The sequence below is a fragment of the Mesoplodon densirostris genome, chromosome 6, assembly GCF_025265405.1.
Source record: "Mesoplodon densirostris isolate mMesDen1 chromosome 6, mMesDen1 primary haplotype, whole genome shotgun sequence".
NCBI classification, from domain to species: Eukaryota; Metazoa; Chordata; class Mammalia; order Artiodactyla; family Ziphiidae; genus Mesoplodon; species Mesoplodon densirostris.
The window spans coordinates 124,517,301-124,539,969 of NC_082666.1; the positions used below are offsets into that span (position 1 = coordinate 124,517,301).

At 45.0% G+C, this 22,669-nt stretch overlaps 1 protein-coding gene across 1 annotated transcript in view; it reads right to left on the reverse strand.

The window, feature by feature from the left end:
- NUGGC (nuclear GTPase, germinal center associated) overlaps positions 1-22,042 on the reverse strand; it is a 48,079-nt gene extending 26,037 nt beyond the window's left edge. The window contains exons 1-8 of the mRNA XM_060100538.1: positions 21,962-22,042; positions 15,632-15,719; positions 11,791-11,895; positions 11,073-11,181; positions 9,834-10,056; positions 9,139-9,369; positions 5,954-6,163; positions 713-888 (exon numbers count right to left, since the gene is read on the reverse strand). Coding sequence (XP_059956521.1) covers positions 713-888; positions 5,954-6,163; positions 9,139-9,369; positions 9,834-10,056; positions 11,073-11,181; positions 11,791-11,895; positions 15,632-15,674 — 1,097 coding nt within the window. The 5' untranslated portion in view covers positions 15,675-15,719; positions 21,962-22,042. The remainder of the gene's footprint in view (positions 1-712; positions 889-5,953; positions 6,164-9,138; positions 9,370-9,833; positions 10,057-11,072; positions 11,182-11,790; positions 11,896-15,631; positions 15,720-21,961) is intronic.
- Positions 22,043-22,669: the final 627 nt, after the last annotated feature.

Here is a 22,669-nt window from a genome sequence, read left to right on the forward strand (position 1 = left end):
CATATGTCCCATGTCCCCGGAACAGACCAATGTACACCTGCCGATCCTCTGTAAAGATTAATAACAACCCCTTACACTTTCAGAGTGTCCCAACATGGAAGATAAGTTCCAGTCCTCCTAGTTACAGGGGGAACAGACATGTGCATGGAAATCAACATATATTAACATCTATTAAGCTCTAAAATGCTTACCCTTCATTATTTTTTGTTAGAGTATGACTCTAAGAATGCTTTTACTTTGGGCAAAGTTCTGAAACTTTGAGAACCTTGCTCCATATGGGTTTAAAATCTCAGGAGGAGACAAATCTGAAACAGAATCTTGACACTTCAAAGCGGTACCGGGCCAGACGGTGTTATAGGAAGTGCCCACTAGCTGTGGGGCGTCTACACTTCCCATATCTGGGGGGACAGGCAGGTCCACCACTCTGTAGAATGCCAGGAGCTGCTCTTTGCATCTCAGACACCTGAGTGGCGCCCCTGGAGCTGTGTAGAGCACAGCCTGTCGGGCGTTAAGCGGCTGCTCTGGAAGATTCCCAAGACAAACTACCCAAGGGTCCTGATGTCCCAGGAAATCACCCCAACTTCTCTTTTATCCCCAGTGGTCACTTCCCTGAGTCCGCAATGCCCATGACTCAAAGCTCTGTTGTTACCGTAATTACGGCAGTCAGGACCCATGGAGGAAAGCCCGCATCCCTGTAAGCCCAGCACCGTACCTTAGATATTCCGGCAGGTGGAGCTTGTCGGTCTTGGTGACCACCAGGGCCATGTCCCTGCAGAACCCCCTTTGGCAGGCTTTGATGGTCTCGTTCAGAAGGTCTTCATGGGCTCTCCCTCCAGAAACTCTTTCAATGTCGGTGATCAGCCAGATCACTGAGCATTTATCAATGGTCTGTGAAACATGACCACAGCATGTTTAAGAGCTTAAATGGTGCCTCGGTTGTAGAGCGTGTGCTTCCTTAATGTACCATGTCTGTTTCAATGCTGTGCCCTGACTCTCTCTCCAACCCCACCTCTCATCCCTCCCCACCACAGTCTTTTTTTTTTTTTTTTTTTTGCCGTACGCAAGCCTCTCACTGTTGTGGCCTCTCCCATTGCGGAGCACAGGCTCCGGACACGCAGGCTCAGCGGCCATGGCTCACCGGCCCAGCCGCTCCGCGGCATGTGGGATCTTCCCGGGCCGGGGTACGAACCGGTGTCCCCTGCATCGGCAGGTGGACTCCCAACCACTGCGCCACCAGGGAAGCCCCCCACCACATTCTTTTAGGCACCAGCCATACGAGCTTCTTACACTTCCTGGGATGTAAATTGCTCATCTGTCTCTTGGGGCCTTTGCCCTTGCCGTGACCTCTGCTTGACCTCCATTTGCCATCTGAGACTGCCAAGGGCCACCTGAGGCTCGGTTGGCCACCTCCACCTCTGCATCCCACAGCACCTGGACTTACCAGCCACAGTACTTCTCAGGCAGAACTATTGTACACAGTCGGCACTCTATACCCCTCTCCCCCTCTTCACCCAGACTGTGAGGTACCGGATGGGAAGGGGCTGCACCTTTCAGCTTGGAATCCACATCACCTCAAGCACAGTACTTGGCCCATAGTAGAGGCTTCAGAGATGTTTGGGGCAGTAGTCATTGATAGAATTCAAGAAATCAGACCTCCAGTTCCAGATCCATCACAGGCTTGATTTACCTCAGCTGTCCTCTAGGGAAAATTATTGTTCTTCCAGAGCTAGTCCTGGTCATGATCTACCCCAAAGCTGTCACCACAGGGCATCATTTTGATGTCTGGCTGCCCCTGCATATTCAGCATACTACCACCAGGTGGCAGCAGGGAGCCAGAAACCGTGTGATTCAAGTTGCAAAGGCCAATGAACCTGAAACTGCAACCTACTCATTGATCACATATGTATTGCTTTAGCTAATATGCAACTTTCATGTGACAAGCAATAGTGTGTTGCCTTGTGACATTTCTCTGACTGTATTGTTTCACTCATCTTATCTCGCCATATAAATGAAAAGCTGGTCCAACGCCAGGACTGAGTTTGTTTATGGTTCCTCAGAACAGCACTTTGTACAAAAAGCTGTGACAAGTTTGCGAATTGCTAATTAAATCATTATTGGCTTTATACTAATGGTTCTTAACTAGTGGAGATTCTGTACCCCAGATGCTGCTTGGCAATGTCTGGAGACATTTTTAGCCGTTTTGACTTGAGGGGACACTAGTGTGGGTAAAGGCCACGGAGGCTGCTAAACAGCCTGCAATGCCCAGGTCGGGCCCCTACAACAAAGAATTCGCTGGACCCAAAATGTCAAAAGAGCTGAGTCTGAGAAAGCTTGATCTAGAGCAGGGGGTTTCAAACATGTTTTTAATGGTGGAGCCTTTTTCAAATGAAATCTTAGGAAGAATTCCAATTGCCAAACTTGTTTTTTAAAAATAGAACTGCTATAGTTGAATTGGGGGTGGAGGGATTGGAGTCCCCACCTGCTCTGTGTCCCGCACCCTCTGCCCATGAACCTCTTGGCTTCATGGATCATTGTTATGAAAGCATCCATCTGGAGTCAAACAAACCATTGTTTTATAAAGAAGGTACATAACAGGCCCCGAGAGGCAAAGGATCAGCTTAAGGCCACACAATTATGGGTCCTGAACTTCCTCCCCTACATGGATGGACTCAAGTTCAGGCAGGAAAATAAAACCAATCACTCCCTCCCACTTCCCAAATTATAACCAATTTAGGGATGCTTCAGATTATTCCATCAGGCTGTGGAAGATAAAGCTCTTCCTCTAGGGCAGGGCCTCTTTCACTTTTATATTCCCCTGGTCCTGGTAAACTACAGGTGCTTAATAAATGTCTATTAAAAGAGAAGAGAACTGCAATCATAAAGGTTTCAGTGGTTAAAGTTCAGGCCCTACACAAAGCTCCCGACTGCCGGGATTTGGTAAAATTAGAGTCACAGAAAACACCAGAAAAAAGCCGATCTATAAGACAAGAGCCACTGGATTTGGGAGTGGGTAGGATGGCCCCCTGCCATTGCCGCCCTCCTCCCTTCCCACAATGAGAATGGGCCTGCAAGAGGTCAGGCGACTCAGGCAGCATGGGGACATCTGAGCGCTTCATGGTTCTAGTGTAGGGAAGGTACTGCTGGGCAGCTGGGGAGGTGGGGGAGAGGCATCGTGTTCTGTTCTCCCTGGAAGGAGGGGAGTCTTTCGTAACTTCTCAGGAGAGGATATCACAAAACCACAAGCACGGGGGGGAGCTGCGACCAAGCGGAGCAGGCTGGGAGCCGTCACTTCACTTCAGCCCCACCTCCTCAGAGCTCCTCTGTTCTGAGCGGCCTCTGATAAGCTGTCCAGTGTATCTGAACTGGCAGCAGCCATGGCTCCATCCTGTGAGAGAGGCCGGCCACCTCCTCAGGCTGTCGCTCCCTGGGACTGGCCTGGAACTAGAGGAGGTTGGCAATTCCGCTCCAAGAGCTGAAACCCTGCAGAAACAAAGGCTCTCCCGGCCAGGCCTGAGCAGACCACCAAGGGTGAAGGACGCTGGGACTGCCTCCACCTTGAAGAACTGTTAGGGGATGTCCTGGGGGGTGAGAGACAGAGCCTCAGCTGGGAAGGCAGGAACCTGCTCTCTGGTTCAAATTCTGCCACTCAGTAGCTGTGTGGTCTTGGGCAAATGACTTCCCATCTCTGAGCCTCCATTTCCTTATCTGTAAAATCAGGGCACAGGCTGATTATCTGTAAGCTGTCATCCTGATCTTTACTGGAAACCACAGTCACAAAGCTCCCCCGCCGGCCCACAGTCATTCATTTAGTGCAAATCTGCTGAATTTAAAGTCTACCCATAACAGAGAAGCAGTGGGCCCGCAGTGAGTTTCTCGGCGGCCACTGCACTGATCGTGACTCACAGACACTGGCCCTCCTTCCCAGTCCCTTCTGGCTCTGGTCCTGTGCCCCGTGTTCCCTCCCACCCTGCGCTCCTGAGCTCCTTCTAAGACGCCCTTTCTTTCTCTCTCACTCACCCGAATCCCTCCTGTCCCTCGAACTTCCCTAGGAAGCACGGTATTAAAGCCCACCCCACCTTTCCCAGGCTTGGCTTCCGCGCCTCTCTCCATGCTTCCCCCACGCCCTCAGCCCTCTGGGCTCCGCCAGTGCTGCTCCGGCCTGAAACGGTGCTCAGGGTCCCACTCCCACCTGCCTCCTCTACCTGGTGGAGGCTGAGCATCTGTGTCCACTCTGAAGCCTCACCCGCCTCCCAAAGGAAGTCATCACCTTGTGCTTTCATTTTTAAGTAATGGGCTTTGTTCATTGGTGTATTTCATTCCCTTCTGGACTATGAGCCTTCCAAGGGCAAGGACTTTGTCTCTGTCCATCCAGAGCCTATTATAAAATTGAGTAGATGCTCAGTGGCTGTTTGTTGAAGGAATGAGCTCTCTGGTGGGAGGTGATTTTGATTTTTGAGAGCTCATAGCTCCCGGTGCTTCTCTTACATCATTTTCTGCCACGTATTTAGTCATCTGCCTGTTTCATTTCTCCTAGTAGACTCTAAGCCCCTTGAGGGAAGTCTCTGCTTCGCATTAACATTGTTTTATTTTGTTTTCGTCTTTTTAGTTTTAAGGATAATACATGTTCAGGCAAAATATACAAACAATACAGCGGTGTCTGTAGTAAAGAGCAGTAGGAAACACAGAAACTGCTGTTAACAGTTGGGTATGTATCTTACCAGAAGGCAGGATCTGACTTTTGCTGTGCATTTGCAAACATTACACACACACACACGCTTCTTAACATAAAAGGTCATGTTCTGTATCTGTTCATTCACTCTTCATTTTGTGTTGTTTATCATGTAGGATATAGTAGAGGTTGACAGCAGAGAGGCTCTTGAGCCTTCTTGCATGGGTTACTAGCTATAAAATTAGCTCAGCTAGCATTATTATTATTATTAGCTATAATCTTTGCATCCTCAGGGCTTAGCACATAGTCTTACATATTGTATGTGTTTGATGAACAGAAAGCAAATTAACAAAGAGATAAATTCTTAAAAATCCCCCAGCCTCAAATCACTAGGTGCAGCTCAAACTGCCCTAGTGCTTAACTCTCTGGCTGAAGACACATCTGGGGGGGTGGGGGTGCCCCGATCAGCTTTTGCTCCATTTGCTGAGAATTGAACTCCTAACTACTTTCATCTCAACGACCCCCTTCAGGCACACCTGACTACACTAGGGATGGATACTTAATCCAGAGAGAGTTGATCCTTAGCTGGGCGGTAATTGATCAGATTTTCCTTCTGAGGAGTTTGAACTAAAAGACATAGAGACTATAGTCAGACAGTGACAGGCACAGGAACAGCAGTGTCATTCAGAGACGCAGCTAAGGTGGTCCTGTTCCACAACGTGGGCGCTAATGGCTAAGGGAGAAGCAGGACTCTGCAGACAGATGCACAAAGAGAAACAGGGTCACAAGAGACCAGGCAGAGGATGAGCAAGAAAATAGCTGCTTCCAGCCTGATACATGGTCCTGGGGCCTGGCTGTGTCTCGTGAGATACTTTGATAGCCTTTTGATTAACCCTTCTTGACTTGGGATTTGCTTTAGTGAGTTTCTCTTCCCTACAACCAAACACGGGAGCAGCCTCCTGGTTCCTTGGTGCGTGGCTATTGGCTTCTCTGCTTTGTACCCAAATCTGGGCCTCCCTCTCCTGCTCCATCCTGTTTCCTCTGCTCACTCTTGGACAACTTTATTGCTGGCCCTTTTCGTCTGTCACATACTCATGATTCCTCCCTCCCCAATTTCTCTGGCCAACCATATCCTGCCATTGCCCAGAGGCTTAGAACGTGGAAGAATTTAACTCCGATGAGCTCATAAAATCCTGTAAGTGGGAAGCAGAGCATTCTTTGCTGCTTTAGAAAGGGTGCTGGAGCTGAGGGGAGAGGGAGCAAAGCCACATGAAAGAGGATCACCTTTCTCCACATCTCGTCCCTCTTGCTGTTGAAGTCGCCTGTGCCTGGAATGTCCACCAGCACAACCCCTTCTGGAATCAGCTCCGATCTGGGAAGAGTCACTTCCACCAGTTTGATCAAGGGCCAGATTTGTGTCTCAGCTGATCCTTCATCCCAGCCTCTCCTCTGAGTCCGGATGTAGGGGTCCAGCTTGAGAGACAGCTCTCCTGCCTGAGGAAGAGGGACAGGTCACACACACCAGACAGTCTCCCAGCACGTCCACCCTGAATGGGCTGTGACTCAGGTTCATCGAAGGTGCACTGAGAAATGTGAAAAGCAGCACCTGGGCAACAGGCACCAGGAGACCTCAGCTCCAGCCTGGAAGGGTCTAGACTCAGAAGCAGAAAGGACGCTGGAGATCAGGAAGTTCAAGCTCCTTAACTGACAGATGCAGAAAACAAAGTCAGTTAGAACAGGGCTTCAGGAAAGTTATAGCTTCACCAGATAATGAGTGTATCTTCTAAATTCCATTCCAGTTCTAAAATTAATGGAAGTCATATGCAATATTCTAAATGTGAGAGAGAGAGTATTCTTCCCACATGGTTAATGTGAAATGTTCATTACCAGAAAGCCCTGACTGTGGAAAATGGATAGTGAGATGGTGACCATATTTTCCAGATTGAAAACTGAAGTTGATCTTCAAAAAGATTTTAAACATTTATCTTCCAAGTGCCAAAAAATATATTGACACATAGGCATTTCCAGGATGTTTTTTTTTTTTTTTTTTTTTTTTTTTTTTTTTTTGCTGTACGTGGGCCTCTCACTGCTGTGGCCTCTCCCGTTGCGGAGCACAGGCTCCGGACACACAGGCTCTGCGGCCATGGCTCGCGGGCCCAGCCGCTCCGCGGCATGTGGGATCTTCTGGGATCGGGGCACGAACCCGTGTCCCCTGCATCGGCAGGCGGACTCTCAACCACTGCGCCACCAGGGAAGCCCATTCCAGGATGTTTTAATGATGGTGGGTGAGATGGGGAATCACTCTCAGCCTATTGTTTTTCACGAAACATATCTTGGTACAAGGACATCTTCATGCCAGCAACTGTGTATGGCAGCAAATCTCTATGGGATACTTCAGGGGACAGAAGATTTGGGATGCACGGTGGTCACTGTTAATAAATATCTACAGAATGGTCCTGAAAGAAAGATAAAGTAAATTCTTAAGAGAGTTGAGATTAAGTCAGAGGATTTGTTGCAATCTGATTTAATTGCAGGGTAGGGAGTAAGAGCTTTCATCAATTCTAATCAAATCACAAGAAATTGTGAAAGAGGAAATGATAAAATTTCTTTAAGATATTTTCATTAGGGCTTCCCTGGTGGTGCAGTGGTAGAGAGTCCGCCTGCCGATGCAGGGGACACGGGTTCATGTCCCGGTCCGGGAAGATCCCACATGCTGCGGAGCCGCTGGGCCCGTGAGCCATGGCCGCTGAGCCTGCGCGTCCGGAGCCTGTGCTCTGCAACGGGAGAGGCCACAACAGTGAGAGGCCCACGTACCGCAAAAAAAAAAAAAAAAGATATTTTGATTAAAAAATAAAGGAGATACAAGAAGAGCAACATAAAAGAAAAAGCATGGGCTTTCTATAAGAAGAGGGCTCCACTCAATAAACTGGTGGAGGCGAGTCATTCTGGGAGGGAAACTCAGATTCCCTCACCCCAGCCTACAATCCCTGGCCCAAACTCTGAATTTGTGCCCTCATTCATAGGGATGTTAATTCTGTTCCTCATGTTTCAATGGGTAAATTCGTAACACCGGGAAGGGATATTTCTAAATACAGAGTAGTGAAGAAATGAATATTATATTGATACCTTGGTGTAAGTTATGTGTATTCAGATAAAGTAACCAGTTTTATCATCATTATGTTTCTTTGGACATGCTTGGTCTATGTTTTAGATTAGGAGCATAATGAGTTTTAACTATAATAGCCATTTAAATATAAGAAATGGCTACTACATTTGTTCCATTTTCTAGATATATAAGAGCTAAATGCCTTGAAAGGTTTAATTCATTTGACTTCTAAGTATGCCTGGTCAAGTATTTCAATTTTTTTGAAAGAATCAAATATATTAAATTTGAACTATAAAAAGACATGTTGATCAATTATGTAAGTAGCAGTAACTTTTAAAGGAGGCTTTTCTATGGTAAACTTAGGAGATAATTGAACATTAAATTTTAGAACAAGTGTAAGTAATTGTTCTTGTTTTATACAAAAATTGCCAGATTTACAAACAGAATAACAATATATTAAAGGTGAATTTTAAGATGCAAGAAACACCAGGTTTTTAAATGTACAACATTAATAAATTACATATTAGTTGCCCGTGTATTCTGGTTTAATTTAAAATCGAATTTTAATTTAAATAAAATGAATATTGATCATAAAAATGAAGAGGGCATTGTTCTACTAGGTGCACATCCAGTATCCATCCTGCCCTTCACTGGCACCAGCAGCATCCTAACTGTTTATTTGGGAAGGCAGTGGATTGAGATTGGTCTCAGCCAATCTTGGCACGTCTGCTTCTTGTTTTTTCTAGACTCTCCTTCAGCTCAGAAAGGCCATGTGACTCAGTTCTGAACAAGAAAGTCTACATGGAAATTTGTTGGGTGTGTTTCTAGGAAAGCTTTTACTTCCCAGTGAAAGAGGAGATGTGGTTGGTGCCACCTTTTTATCTATTTCTTCCTTCCATGAAGCTAGCTGTGAAGTCCAGCACTTCAGTAGCAATTTTGTTACAATGAGGCAACAGATGTGGAAGGTCGGTGGAACCAGAGGGACGCGGCCATGGTTGAGCCACTGAACCAACCCACAGACCCAACTGCCCCCAGACTCCTTATGTGAGAAAACGAATAAATCCCTATTTGTTTAAGCCATTAAAAATTGGGCTTATTTTTTAAATTATTTGCCACCAAATCACCCTTAATTAATCTTCAAGTAACTGTAAATAGTCTTTCCTGTGAACAAAAACTCCCCATTCAGACACTAAAAATTCCCATTTGACAGCCATAAATAATGAAAAACCACTTTCTCATGGATACTTCTGATTTTGGTATCAACTTATTTCCAATAAGAACACTGTGCCTTGTGCAAATCCCCTAAATGGATTCAACTGTTATCCTTGAGACTCATGAAAAAATAAAGACATCCTGAACCCACCTCTTCCGCCTTGAGGGTGATGACTCTGGAGGTGGGGATCTTTCCTTTGGGCTTTGCCCTTAGTAACTCCTCATAGCTCTTCCTTTCCACCCCGTTTCCATAAACCATTTGTAGCTTCCACATGGCTTCCTCCACTGCATCACCCCTGTCCCAGGCATCCTCTTCTTCTCTGCCCAGCTCCTCAGGCCTGTGCAGGAGTTTCGTCAAGTTCTTCAGCTCCTCCTTCCACTCCTGCCAAGGCAGAGTGGGGGGCCAAAGCCCCCCAGGACACAGATACAGAAGACACTGACAAAGAGAGAAATCCATCGTCCCTGTGGAGGGTAGGGGGCTGCACACCCAGGAAATCTAAAATCACCTAATCCCTTCAGGGATCATCTAATCCAACCCCCTTGTTTTGTCCATGAGGAAACAGGAACCCAAAGAGGGAAACGTCCTGCCCAAAGTCCCATAGAGAGCTGAGACAGGACCCACTAGAACCCCCATCTTGTTCTGTTGGACTTTCTCATTCTGTACTGTGTTCTTTTCGTTTAACGAAGACGTGAGCTCTATTTACAAGGAGCATAATGTTAGTCTCTGAGAGAGGGCAGGAAGGAAAGAAAAGGAAGAAGGAAGAAAGAGAAGAAAGGAGGAAGGAAAGGAGGGAGAGAGGGAGGATAACAGGGAGGGAGGGAGGGAGGGAGGGAGGCAACACTTACCTGGTCTGAGAGTAGGTGGATTTTGGCTTCATACTGCTCACAGCAGCCTGAGCTCACTTGAACAATACATGATGTACATATACTTTCTCCAGACACTGGCAGAAACATGGCTTGCTGGATGATGGCATTGATCAGGGAGCTCTTCCCAGCCCCAGTGCTTCCAAATAATCCGATGTAGATTGGGTCCAATGATGGTTTTTCAATCAAGGCAAGAAGCCTGTTTCTAGATCAATTTTAAAATGCCCATTGTCACGGTCATCGAAGCATAGTAGGGAGATCATCAGAGCAGAACACAAAGCAACTGAGTTCTAATCCTGGGCAAGTCACCGCATCTTTCTGAATCTCTGTTCTATCCCTGGTCAAAGGGGAATATTCATTCCTGTTTACTATACAGAGTTGTCATGAGGATCAAACGAGATTATGCAAAAATACGTGGTAATGATAATTCTACACAAACTCTACAATGTCTATATAGGTGTGAGGCCTCCTTGTTTGTGTTCCATGGAAATGACATAGTCTTGATCTTAGAAATAAAGTTTATGCAGAGGTGAAGTGTTATTAGGAGCAACATTAAGAGTCTTACTGGGGGCTTCCCTGGTGGCGCAGTGGTTGAGAGTCTGCCTGCCGATGCAGGGGACACGGGTTCGTGCCCCGGTCCTGGAAGATCCCACATGCCGCGGAGCGGCTGGGCCCGTGAGCCATGGCCGCTGAACCTGCACATCCAGAGCCTGTGCTCTGCAACGGGAGAGGCCACAACAGTGAGAGGCCCCCGTACTGCTCTTACTGGGCAAGAGATGAAGCCTTGACACCACTCAAGTCCTTCTAGTCAGCTGGGCACAGGCCACTGAGGGCACAGGCTCAGAGTTCCACAGCCTGGGCTGGATTCCAGGCCCTTTCACTTACCAACCGTGTGACCTTGGTCAATGTCTTGGCCTCTCAGAGCCTCAATTTCTGCAAAATGGGGGTGATAGTAATGGCTCCTACTTTATAGGGGGTATTGGGACAATTAAATGAAATTTGATATATATAAAGTATCTAGCAGATCACCTAGCAGCAGTGACAGCTCAATGAATGGTAACTATCAGAAATAACAATAATGGCTCATAGCCACAGAACTTGTTGGCTTTCTTTGCTCAGTTTTTAATTGAAAATTCCCTTTCATTGTTGGAGAAAAGCACCTACCACCACCTAAGGAAATACATCCAAGTAAGATCTGATGGTAGCTGATGTCAGACTCACATGAGGTACTTGACACCATTAGGGATGTTGTCATCCAGGAATACAGACTGAATGAGTTTCTGGTAAGTGTTGCTCAAAACCCTTCTGGTCCGTAACTCCAGTTTTTCATCTGGAATCAATAGAGATGTATTAGCCGGGATGTACCTGGCAGGGATCAAGTACTTGGTCTCCACAAGAGGAATCTGCTCAATATTACAGAGAAAGGAGAAAAAAAAAAGAAATGAAAAGCCAATTAAACAAGAGAACAAGTTATCTGACATAAGAGATAATAGCTTGTGGGAGAGCAATCATTGATCATGAGCGCATCCCATGAAGCCAGCCTGCTCTGAGCTCAGTGTTAACAGAAGTCAGCATATGCTTCACCATGGGCTGTAGCCCTTCTAGATTCTTCTCTCCTGTGGTCATAAAAAGAAAAAAAAAAAAGCAAGGACATCATATAAATACCCATGAAAGAACCAAAACAACCATTTTCATTCACAGTTCTAATCAAGAAGAGATTATTTTTGTAACAAGCCTCCTATCAAGATTCTGAGAGATGAACTGTCATATTACATTATCTCTGCAGAGACTAGGAGGCCTCCTTTTTTGGACAGGGATCATTCAGAGATGTTCCATCCTGCTCTGAATGTAACCTTCTCTTCCTTTGAGCATGTTAACACATTTGGAAAAGAACAGAGCCACATTAAAACAAGTGGCACAGCCCTTTCATGGCACTCACATTCCTTAAGGGCACTTTGTTCCGCAGAGGGAAACGCTCGGAACCGCTGGTCTCGATCTGACCGTCTTCTTTTTTTCATTGGTTCTTTAAAGAAATCATCATCAACTAGAGATAAACAGAGGTTATATAAAATTATAGGTCTTGGGGGCATAGTATACAGTTGACCTTCAAACTATATGCAGATTTTTGACTTTGAAACAGGGTGGGTGCTCTAATCCCTGCGTTGTTCAGGGGTCACTGTGTTTGCCTGACCTCTATCGATACACAAACCCAAAGAGTCTAGGAGGACCCCTACCAGCCCTGGATGTCTGTGAGCTCATTTTAGAAGCAGCCCTATTGGGCCATTCCTGATTCCCAGAGTCCCAGGACTCTGCATCTAGTTCCAAAACGCAGAGTCCAACGTATCTCCCCAGAAGATAAGTTGAAATGACGTGAAAAGTTCCTGTTTGGGAATCCTGAGAAGACAAAATGGCTCGATATTCTTCACCAAATGCCAAGAGTGTAAAGAGAGGCACAAGACGGCTCAGCGTGGGGTGGAGAAAGGTCCCTGGGAGATCTTTTCAAACAGGGAAATTGATTGGGAGCAGAATCAGAGGAAATAGCAGGCCACGTGACCACAGCAAATCTCTTCTTCTCCTAGAGCCTCAGTTTCTTCATCTGTAAAATGAGTCTGCTGACAAAAATATCAATATAAGTAATACAAGAGTTTTGGAGGGTGCCCTCTCACTGGACATCCTTCAGAGATTAAATTGGGGGGCTTTCCCCCCGCTTCCTCACTGAAAGACATTAGCAGCTGCTTCCTTACATGGGCAAGAAAAAGAAATTGCCAAGAAGAAAATCTCTGTAGTTCTGCAGAGATTTATTCACTTTAGTGGCTTCCATCAGTTATGAAGTGAAGAACTGGAAGGGTCCATAAACCTCAGGAAAGGGTGTAACCAAAACTGTGTGTTTGGGTGAATTTTAGACAACACCCCCCTGGCAGGATTCACCTGGTTAGAAAGGGGCAGTAGGTGGATCTTTGGAGTCAAGATTGTTGGAAATGGTTCTAACCCAGTGCCCCTGGGGCTGGCGTGGGCCTTAGGAAACGGCCATGAGGTGACCTGGAAAAACAGGTGACCCCAAGAGTCATACTCTCTAAGCTCATAAAAGGGTGTGAGGCCTCCAAACCAAACATGACACAGGGTTCATATTTCTTCAAGAACCACAGAGAGGGAGTTTCGCTCAGGAACCCAGGGTGGCAACCTGAGCAGAAGGCCCAGCCTCTGCCACTGGCCTGCAGACGCGGGTCTCCCAGATAACTCAGGCGGCCTCGGCCTGGCATCTTCCAGCACAGATTCAGCTGTGTTCTGGAGCCAGTTCACACCCCACAGAGTACTGCAGCACAGGCTGAGCTGTCTGCCAAAGTGCGAATCTCTGCGCCCTCATGCTCACACAGTGACAAGGAGTTGAGAGAACTTGTCCTTAGACCCTCTCTCTCAGACATTCTAACTTTACGAGTGAGCTCCACTCAAAGAAGTTATCCTGGCTCAGTCTAAGGACTGCCTTAGAAACAACCAAGTGGTTGCTGGCTCAGTGGCTATGCCGGAGTGGAATGTGCAAAGAAGAAAGAAAAACATGCCACTAGTTAGGAAGTTTGGGATGGACATGTACCCACTGCTGTATTTAAAATGGACAACCAACAAGGACCTACTGTACAGCACAGAGAACTCTGCTCAATCTTACGTAACAACCTAAATGGGAAAAAAGAATTTGAAAAAGAATAGATACATGTATATGTATAACTGAATCACTGTGCTGTACCCCTGAAACTAACACAACATTGTTAATCAGCTATACTCCAATATAAAAAAGTTAAAAAAAAGTGGAGCCAGATAAGGTTTTCCAAAGTCCCCAGATTATTTGATTATAATATGCAAATATCAATAGCTAACTTTAATAATTTAGCTTAAGTAAGGGAATACACTGTAGGTTAAACTTTTGAACCTAGATATTGATAGTATGGGGTGGGTGTGACAGAATCACAGGATTTTACACTGGAAAACCATGTAAAATATGCATGAATTGAGATGTAGAGTTCCAGAGAGATCACGTGACTTGTTATAACGGGCACAGAGCTAGCAAATGACAGAGCAAGAACAAAAAGCCAAGGATGTAAACTACAAGTCCAATGTTTTTGGATGCACAATTACAGTCTTAATACTTTAAATTGTTATACATTATGGTTTAATATTGTGGACGATGTTTATAACTTATTTTTCTGTTTTATCCATGATCCCAGAGTGTGGAAAAGAAAAACATTTAGAGTTATAAATATGTCATGACTGAAGCTATCAAGTGAAATTCTAGAAAATCTGCCAATAAGTTTTAACAAAATAAAGCAAATAATTTTTAACCATTAAAAAAAAAAAAAAACAAAGCCAAACCAACATGCAATTTGGGCCCCTAGGCCAGCGGCCAGCGGCCAGCAGCCAGCTGAAGAACAATTTAGTACATGTTATTAACGGTGTCTTGGAATTCCAGTGTGTTTCCACCCTGCCTGTGGAAAGAAAGTAAAAGGATGGAGGGCCTTGATCTTGACTCTGTAACTCGGGAACTCTTTTGTGTAAGCAACGTTTGCACAGTATCTTAGCCACATGTACGAAAGAGTCTCAATACAGCCCATGTACCTTGGCCTTTATTTCAATTTTGTAAAGACTGGCAATTAATCTGATCAAAGTTTGGAAGCGTATTTCTCAACTAAAGCAAACGCTGAGAAGTCAGATAAAACAGCAAGGTTTTAAACTTTTTCTTCAACTTCTAAAATGAAAAACCACGTGGAAAGGAAAAAGTACTTCATCTGGGATTTAAACCACTTAAGGGTAGTGGTTTTATATTAAACTGTAACCGGAATGAATTGGTGTGAACTGGCCACATTCATTCTTCCCTGTAATTGCTCAAGCGCTCCCTCGCCTTTTCCAGCATTTTACACTGATTTATTCGAAGAAAGAGCAGAGGGGTGTGAGTACCAGCGATCCAAAGAAGTCTACCTTAGTCTCTGCTGCTGTTGCTTCTTATTGTCACAAGGTGTCGCTTTTGACAACTGCTCTCAATACAGGCTCTGTGTTGATCCAGACCGTTGCCAGAACCTGCCGCAGATCTTCCCAGCAGAGCGCCCCACGCCTTCAGGGCTGACCTCAACCAAGGGGTCCCCAAAGTTGCAGTTCCTTCAGTTTTCATGCCCAGACACGTTTCAGGTGCTAGCAGTACCCCCACGGACCCAGAAACACTGATCCCTTGCCCTTAAAGGAATTCATCCCCAGGAGTGAAGCAATTTTTCCTCTTCAATTCTCAAAACACAGAGGATGTGATACACCCTGCTTTCTGCACATAGGGGTTACTCCCCTGCATCTTCGAGGGAAGGTTCCCTCCTTGTCTCTGGGGGCCCTACACCCAGCCTTCTAGGAAGGGGGGCCACCCTCACGGACTCCAGTGTTGTTCACCCTACAACTCTTCTTCTAAGGAAAGCACCTGCAGTGATTCCAGGGGCTCACCTTGCCCGTTCTGAGAGCGCTACCCTCAGAAAACCCAAGATGGTTTCCTGGAACCTCCTTTTAAAGGAGGGGGGAGCACAAATGTAATTGCTGGTCAGACAACCCACTGTACTATGAATGGGATATTTTAGTTGTTATTGAAATAATTGATGTTCATTCACTGTTAAAAATGTGTCGTGAGAAAGCAGCTTCTGAATAAAGAGCAAGGAACAATGACTATAGTTCAATACAGTCTCAGCTCATTTGCCCTTGATTATATAATGGTAAATAGTTCCCATTCATTTCATCAGGTGATATGGTAGGGATGTTACCTGGCTGTGGCTCCTGACCCACAAAATCTTCAGTTTCTGCCATTTCCTGTTGTGTAATCACCTGCTTTTGTCCACTTAGAGCATCAGCCTGAAAAAAATGCACACAAAGTACAAGGGTGGAGGTGGGAGAGGTAGACTGCAGAAATTGTAAATACAAAACAAAAAACCAAGAATAACATGTAATTTTGCTTACGCTTTGTCACCCCAGGTAGACCCCAAGCTTCTGAAGGGTGGTGGCCATTCTGACTTACTCTCAAATCCATCACAACAGCTACTTCACTACACATTGGTTTAAATATGACAAAAATCCATGTTTGACTATTGGTTTTCAACAGTAGTTGTATTCGTAGAACTTTAAACTGAAAAGACCTGAGATCTTTAAGGCAACTCACTCTGAAAAGAGAATAAACCTCTAGTGACCAGACCCTTGAAGGTGAAGTTATATAGCTTTACTGCTTTGGGAGACATCGGCGCCCCCATCAGGTAACCTTGAACTCCTTTGCCAGGGATGTCGAGTTCCAGGAGGTCTCAGCAAGTGTCTGGGAGTTGGATGGAATATTTGATACTCCTGGGGCCCCCTGGAGTTGCCCTGAGTGGGGGAGGAGAGGTGCAACAACTAGGGTCTCTGGATCTTCCTCACCAGCCTACCCACCACTTCAGTCAGGAAGACACCCCTACTGGGGGCTACGAGCAGCTCTGCCTTATGGGGCATCTGCGGGTGGTGGGGTGGGTGGAGAGAAGGAGAAGCCCCTCCAAAAGCAGTGCCAGATCCAACCTGTCTCTAGTCCCGGGCACACAGGGTTGGGCACAGAGGGAGAAGTGGGTCCGTAAAGGCTCAGAACAGTGGGCCCTGCTCCCCTGGAGTTTCTTTGTCCCCACACGTTGAGGAGAATCTGAGGGAAACAAGTTGGGGGGCATCTGTGCTTCTTCTCCACTTCTGATGTTGCTATTTGGATCACTCAGCCGCGTAATTCAAAAGCAGAGAGTCACCAGCCCTTCTGAAATATGCAAAAGCCCACCTGACCTGTCAACCCCGACTAGACCCACAGGCCGTTAGTTGTGGAAACGGTGCCTCGTTTACATATTATCCCCAAACAAAAATCACCACTCATCCGTCGAAAGAGCCCCTTACTCTTAGTTTGGATCATGGGTATCAAACCAAACAAATGGTTTCTGTACTTGGTGGGTGTTTGTTGAATGTGGGGTGAACCGTACTACGTACAAGTTCCTGAGCCTTCACTAGAGCTCCGCGTCTCTCCATTCTTCATCTTGAGGCTCCCTCTCGGACCACCCCAAACTCCTTGTGGTCCTCCGAGGCAGGGAATCCAAGAAGAAACGTGCTTCTGTGTAGGGTACCCTTCCCCTCTTCTTCCTGGTGAATTCCTATTCTTTCTTCAAGATCTTGTTTGAGTATTTCCTCTGTGCAACTGTGTCCTGATTCCCATTCATTCCCTTCTTGTGTCACCACCGCTCCAAGGACATCTGTGCTATGATGCTTGCTATGCTTCCTTTATGTCTCTTCCTCTTTACTGAACCGTGAGCTGTTTTAGGTCATGGCTGCATTGATTTCAATGCTGCATTTCTATCATGAAGTGCAATGACTGACAATAATGCTGAATGAATGAATGAATGAAATAGTGGTGGGAAGCTTTTGATGAGATTCTATACCAAAGGATGTTTTCAAATCAAATTCATTTTGATAGGACTGCTCCATAGGAACTGAGAATGCTTAGCTTGAGGAAGGGAAGACACAGGCTAAGGCAGAAGACAGGGAGAGGACTTTGTAGTGGTCTTCAAATACTTGACCTTAGAGCTGCATATAAAAGACGGACGATGCATGTTTCCAGTGGTCCCAAGCAGGGAGAACTAGATCCACTAGGTGTAAAGTATAAGAAAGCACATTTTTGATGAACATTCTCTGGTCGTCAGAGTTGTCCAAAATGGAATGTAACAAATTTTCTGCCCCAGAGGTGTCTAAACCTTTACTGGTAGAGCAACTTCATAATAGCATTGGACTAGATGGATTTTAAGGCTTCTTTAAATCCCAAGATGCTGTGTTCTTGCTTGAAATGGTCACCCATAAAGCTGGTGGTGGGAGGGCTCTACGAGGTCACTAAAATTCATGAGAGTTTCCTGATTGGAAATGCTGAGTTAGAAATGCTAAACCACATCAAAACCTAGGTGAGTTAGGAGGGAAAAATATGGTAAAGTCATCAGCTTTAGATGAGGAACTGGGAATTGCCCCTCAGAAAGAGATCTGTTGTTTTCTGAAGACAGCAGCTCCATGAGCCATAGTCACACAAAATGCTAGGCATCATATCACAATGGGCACTGGAAACAAAACAACATGTGTGGTCCTCCCAGGGGACAGATCCACTGTAGACCTTCAGGCCAGCTTCTTCTGCTAGTCAAATGCCAGGAACAGATAGAGAAGCCGGATGAAGCCCCAAAGAACTAACAAGTTGATAAGTGTTACCACCATTTGAACACTGAGATTAAGGCCCTTCAATCCAAGATGGAAAAGGACTTGGAGTACAAGCAGACGTGTTCACCAAATTCTAGAATGTGGGCAGTGGTTTGGGCTCCCCAGGGTCACAGGACTTTACTGATTAAATCAACAGTGTACAGTGGCCAGCAAGGGTTATTGGCATGTAACTCTCTGGGGTTAGATTGGGTTTAGCTGCTTGCAATGCAGACACCAAACCATGAGCCTCCCACTATAAAGCATCTATGGTACCAGTATAGGAGTAGTGTGTGACCCCTAACTGAAATTTGGAGAAACTGGAAATTATTTGAGTTGTGGTTGTGGTGAGTTCTGCTTCATTTATTCCTTCTGCCAATGTTCCAACACTGGCAGAAAGGGACCATTTGATTGATAAACGAAGACACTGGAACATGGAAAGGGATCGTTTACTAAAAGGCTGAAGAGACAGAATGAAATAAATGCCAGGCACTTACAAAGGAAAACCTATAGACAAACATATCGATTCATAGGAGATAGTGTGGTATAGCCCCTCAGTCTATAGCCATTGAGTTAAACTAAATGATATGGTGGGAAGGACATTAAGCTGGAAATCAGGTATGGCAGTTTCCAGTTCTGGCTTTGCCAAAATCAAAGGAGCCATAGGACTTGAGACCCATCATTGTACCACTCTGGGCCTTAGCTTTCCCATCTATAAATTGAACTAGTCCTCAAGGTGCGAATGTTCTCTGATTTAGTTGGGAGCCAAAAGGATTAAGTTCTTATTTTGAAATGTCATTTGCCATGGAAACCAAGACTGTACCGATAACGAGGGCTCCTGTGTCATCAAAAGCAGCACAGCTGAGATTATGGTCATTTCAGGTTCATTTTGCTGTGAAGAGCAAAAGACCCATAGTCCTTCCTCAAATTATGTTGGGCTCCACTTTCCACCAAAGAGAAGTAGCAACAATGGTATATTTTGTGAAAATTTGTTTCTGTAGCGAAGCAATTGCAAACGTCCAAATGTATTGCTCACACTGACGAGCTTTTTATGTGTGGTTTATTTCACTTGTATTTCAACTGTGTGGTTAACAGTTAAGTGTTTCCCTTAGTACTTATTTGCATTCATGTGCACTGAGCCTAAGAATAGCATCTTTCAAATGAGACTCTCTGCATATTTATCTAGAAGTGGGAAGGTTGCACAGAACCAGTTTCCTGTCAAATACTTGTGACTATTGACACTTTTTCTTGCTTCTCTTGCTCTCCTTTCCTTCTGTTTGTGTTTGCTTACTGCCTTTTTTCTTAAGAGAACATAACAGGCGACACAAATGCAATGGTCACTCCTATACTAGAACAGCTTCATGTAGTGGAATTAAATAATGTTCTTGAGCCCCTTCTACAGATTTGGACACTGAGGCCCAGAGAGGGGAAGGGACTTGTCCAAGGTAATGTAGTGAGTCCAAGTTCCGTGTTCTCTTCATTCCACCAAGCAGCCTCTGAGTGGTACTATTTAAACAAAGTCTCCGGAGCTTAAGAGCAGGAGAATGAGGGAACAGTGCCCACAAATGAGGGGCCCCCTCTAATGCATGATGAAGGCATTCGGGGAGTGAAGGCTGTTGAGTAGCAGGGAGAGTGGGAACTTGATAAAAATTGTGCTTAGGGACTCCAGCTGAAGCTACTGTCTGCGAATTCTTCAATGCCCTCAGAAGAAAACAAGCCAGACTGTGTGCGGGGTGTGTATGTGCGCACGCGCATGTGTACGTGTGTGGTGAGGTGTGGGACGAGTAGTACATTTCATTGCCTTCCGTCCGCGTCCGAGGCAAACTGCACGTGTTTATTAAGAATGACAAGCGTCCAGGTTTCTTCTCCTCCTTTAGTCAGAATCTCATCCCACCTTCCCTTGCTTCCCATTAACCCCTTCCAACACGATTCTCATTTTCCTTTCATTTCTGTCCCCTACCCGCCATCCCAAGGTAACACATGATAGGAAAAAATGAAAATGCTTCAATTAGCAAAGTGCCCTGAAGGGGCATTTTGATCATTAACATTGGTTTGTTCCCTACTTTAAACAAATGTGGGAAGTGCTCAGTGCTCAGTAAACACTGAATAAATATTTGTTGAGTGAATGAAGCATGTCATTAATAATGGCAGGAATTATATTCATTCATTCAATAAATATCTGTTGAGTGTCGACTGTGTGCCAGGCACTGTTATAGGTGTTGGGGACACATCAGGGAAGAAAATGGGCAAGGTGTGCCCACACCCAGAGCTTATATTCCAGACTGGGAGTGGTGTCGTGGGAAGTACTCAGGTTTTGGAGTTAGAATGCCTGGATTTGGAGATCCTGCTCTGGTATTTCAGTGTAACACTGAACAAATCACTTAATCTCTCTGAGCCTCAGTTTATCCACGTATAAAATAAGAATTAAAAATACTTATGTCTGGAGTTCATTGCGGGGACTAAATGTGACCTTGCATGCATAGTTGGTCTACAGACACTTATGCATCTGTACAAATGTTATTGTCTTTCAAAATATTTGGTGAAGACAGTTAAACACGAAATCAGTACTAATATTTACCAAGGCAAAGTCTATTTATTTTGGGGGGAACGGATGCCACCTTAATGATAAACTGACACCCCCATTCTTGTCCCCATTGACCAGTCACCTTGAAGGTTCTATGCACTTGGTAGAGTCTTGTCCCCTTCTCACAGGGAGGTAGCTGAAGAATGAAATAAGGGCAAGGAGGAGATTCTTAATAAAACGATGGAATGTTGATGACGTTTAGGATTTATCTCCTTTCTGTTTTTAAATCTTAAATACCTTTGGTGTTGGCAAAATTTCCTAGCCACTTTATTGGACATTGCACTGTTCTTCCAAACTAGGTACATTCCAAAGGAACAATTTAAACACATTAGCTTAGAGGCAAAAGTGAAACAAGGGCTTTCAAACCCCCAAAGGAAAAGAGTTCTGCTTTGAGCATTAATGCATCAGCAAATGTGTGCAACATTAGAAGCACAGCCATGGGAGGCAGATACAGTAGAGAAGGCATTGGGATGACATGCCTCCATCCTTCTCCCCCAGGCGAATAGGTCAGTAAAATAAGCAGATATTTTCATTACGTACTTTATCGGATTCTAAGGAAATTAACTTGAATCCTCTCATATTGCTTCCTCAAACTTGCCAAAGTTAATGAGACTTTCAGCTCTGTAATCTTCCTCCCTAAACCCATAACTCCAGTCTAATCCTGAGAAAAAAAGGACAACTCTCAATAGAGGTGAGCCCTACAGAATGTCTGACCAGGACTCCTCAAAACTGTCAAGGTCATCAAAAACAAGGTCACAGCCAAGAGGAGCCTAAGGAGACATGACAACTAAATGTAATATGGTGTTTTGGATGGGATCCTAAAACAGAAAAAGGACATTAGGTAACAGCTAAGAAAATCTGAATAAAGATAGCCTTTAGTTAATAATAATATTATAAATGTTGGTTCATTAATTATAATAAATGCATCATATGAATGTAAGATAATAGGGGAAACTGGTTGTGGGTTCTATGAGAACTCTCTGTATTATCATCTCAATTCTTCTATAAATCTAAAGCTTTTTGGGGGGGGGCGGTACCTGGGCCTCTCACTCTTGTGGCCTCTCCCGTTGCGGAGCACAGGCTCTGGATGTGCGGGCTCAGCGGCTGTGGCTCACAGGCCCAGCCGCTCCGTGGCATGTGGGATCCTCCCAGACAGGGGCACGAACCCGTGTCCCCTGCATCGGCAGGCGGACTCTCAACCACTGTGCCACCAGGGAAGCCCTAAAGCTATTTTTTTTAATCAACCATAAGTTACAGCATAAATTGCATAAGAGAAACAACTTACCAGATGTCACTTTTTCTGCTTCAGCTCCAGGATTCCAAAAACAAGACAGTGGCAGCTTCTTTGCCTTGGTCTCGGTATGTGGAACCAGCCGGGATATAGAGCCCTTTGTAGCCACAGTCACAAAGCCACATTTACAAATAAGCAGAAGTGAAACTAATTTGTCATCAGAGGGCTATTTATGATGACTTCCTCCCTCAGAAATTGATTCATGCTATTTGCCTCTTTCATTTAAACTTAAATTGTATGTGAACTGGGGCTCTTATATAGTCTTTCTTCTCTGCCCTATCCCTACAGGTTAGTCATTTTTCCCTTCCAAATAGATTGCAGGATCCACCCTGCAGCATTCTTTCTTTGAGGATGAGAATTATTCAGATGGATCTGACTTACATGAGCAAGAGAGGAAAAATGCCCCCGTCCCAAGAGAGACAAAGTACTCATTCCCCTCCCCCCGCCCCCTGCCAAATACAAGACAACTGGGAGAGATGGATAATATGAGATGATGAAGATAAACTGATTCTTGATACACAGTCTTGAAATTTACCAAAACCCAAACAACATTGGATTGTTTGATTGTAGAAATGAGTGTCATATAGTTTAAAATATTTCTTTCTGGAACTTAAATTTTACATCCATATTTTTAAAAAAAACAGAAAAACAAGTATTTTTATTTTTCATTATTTTTATTATTATTATTATTATTTTTGCAGT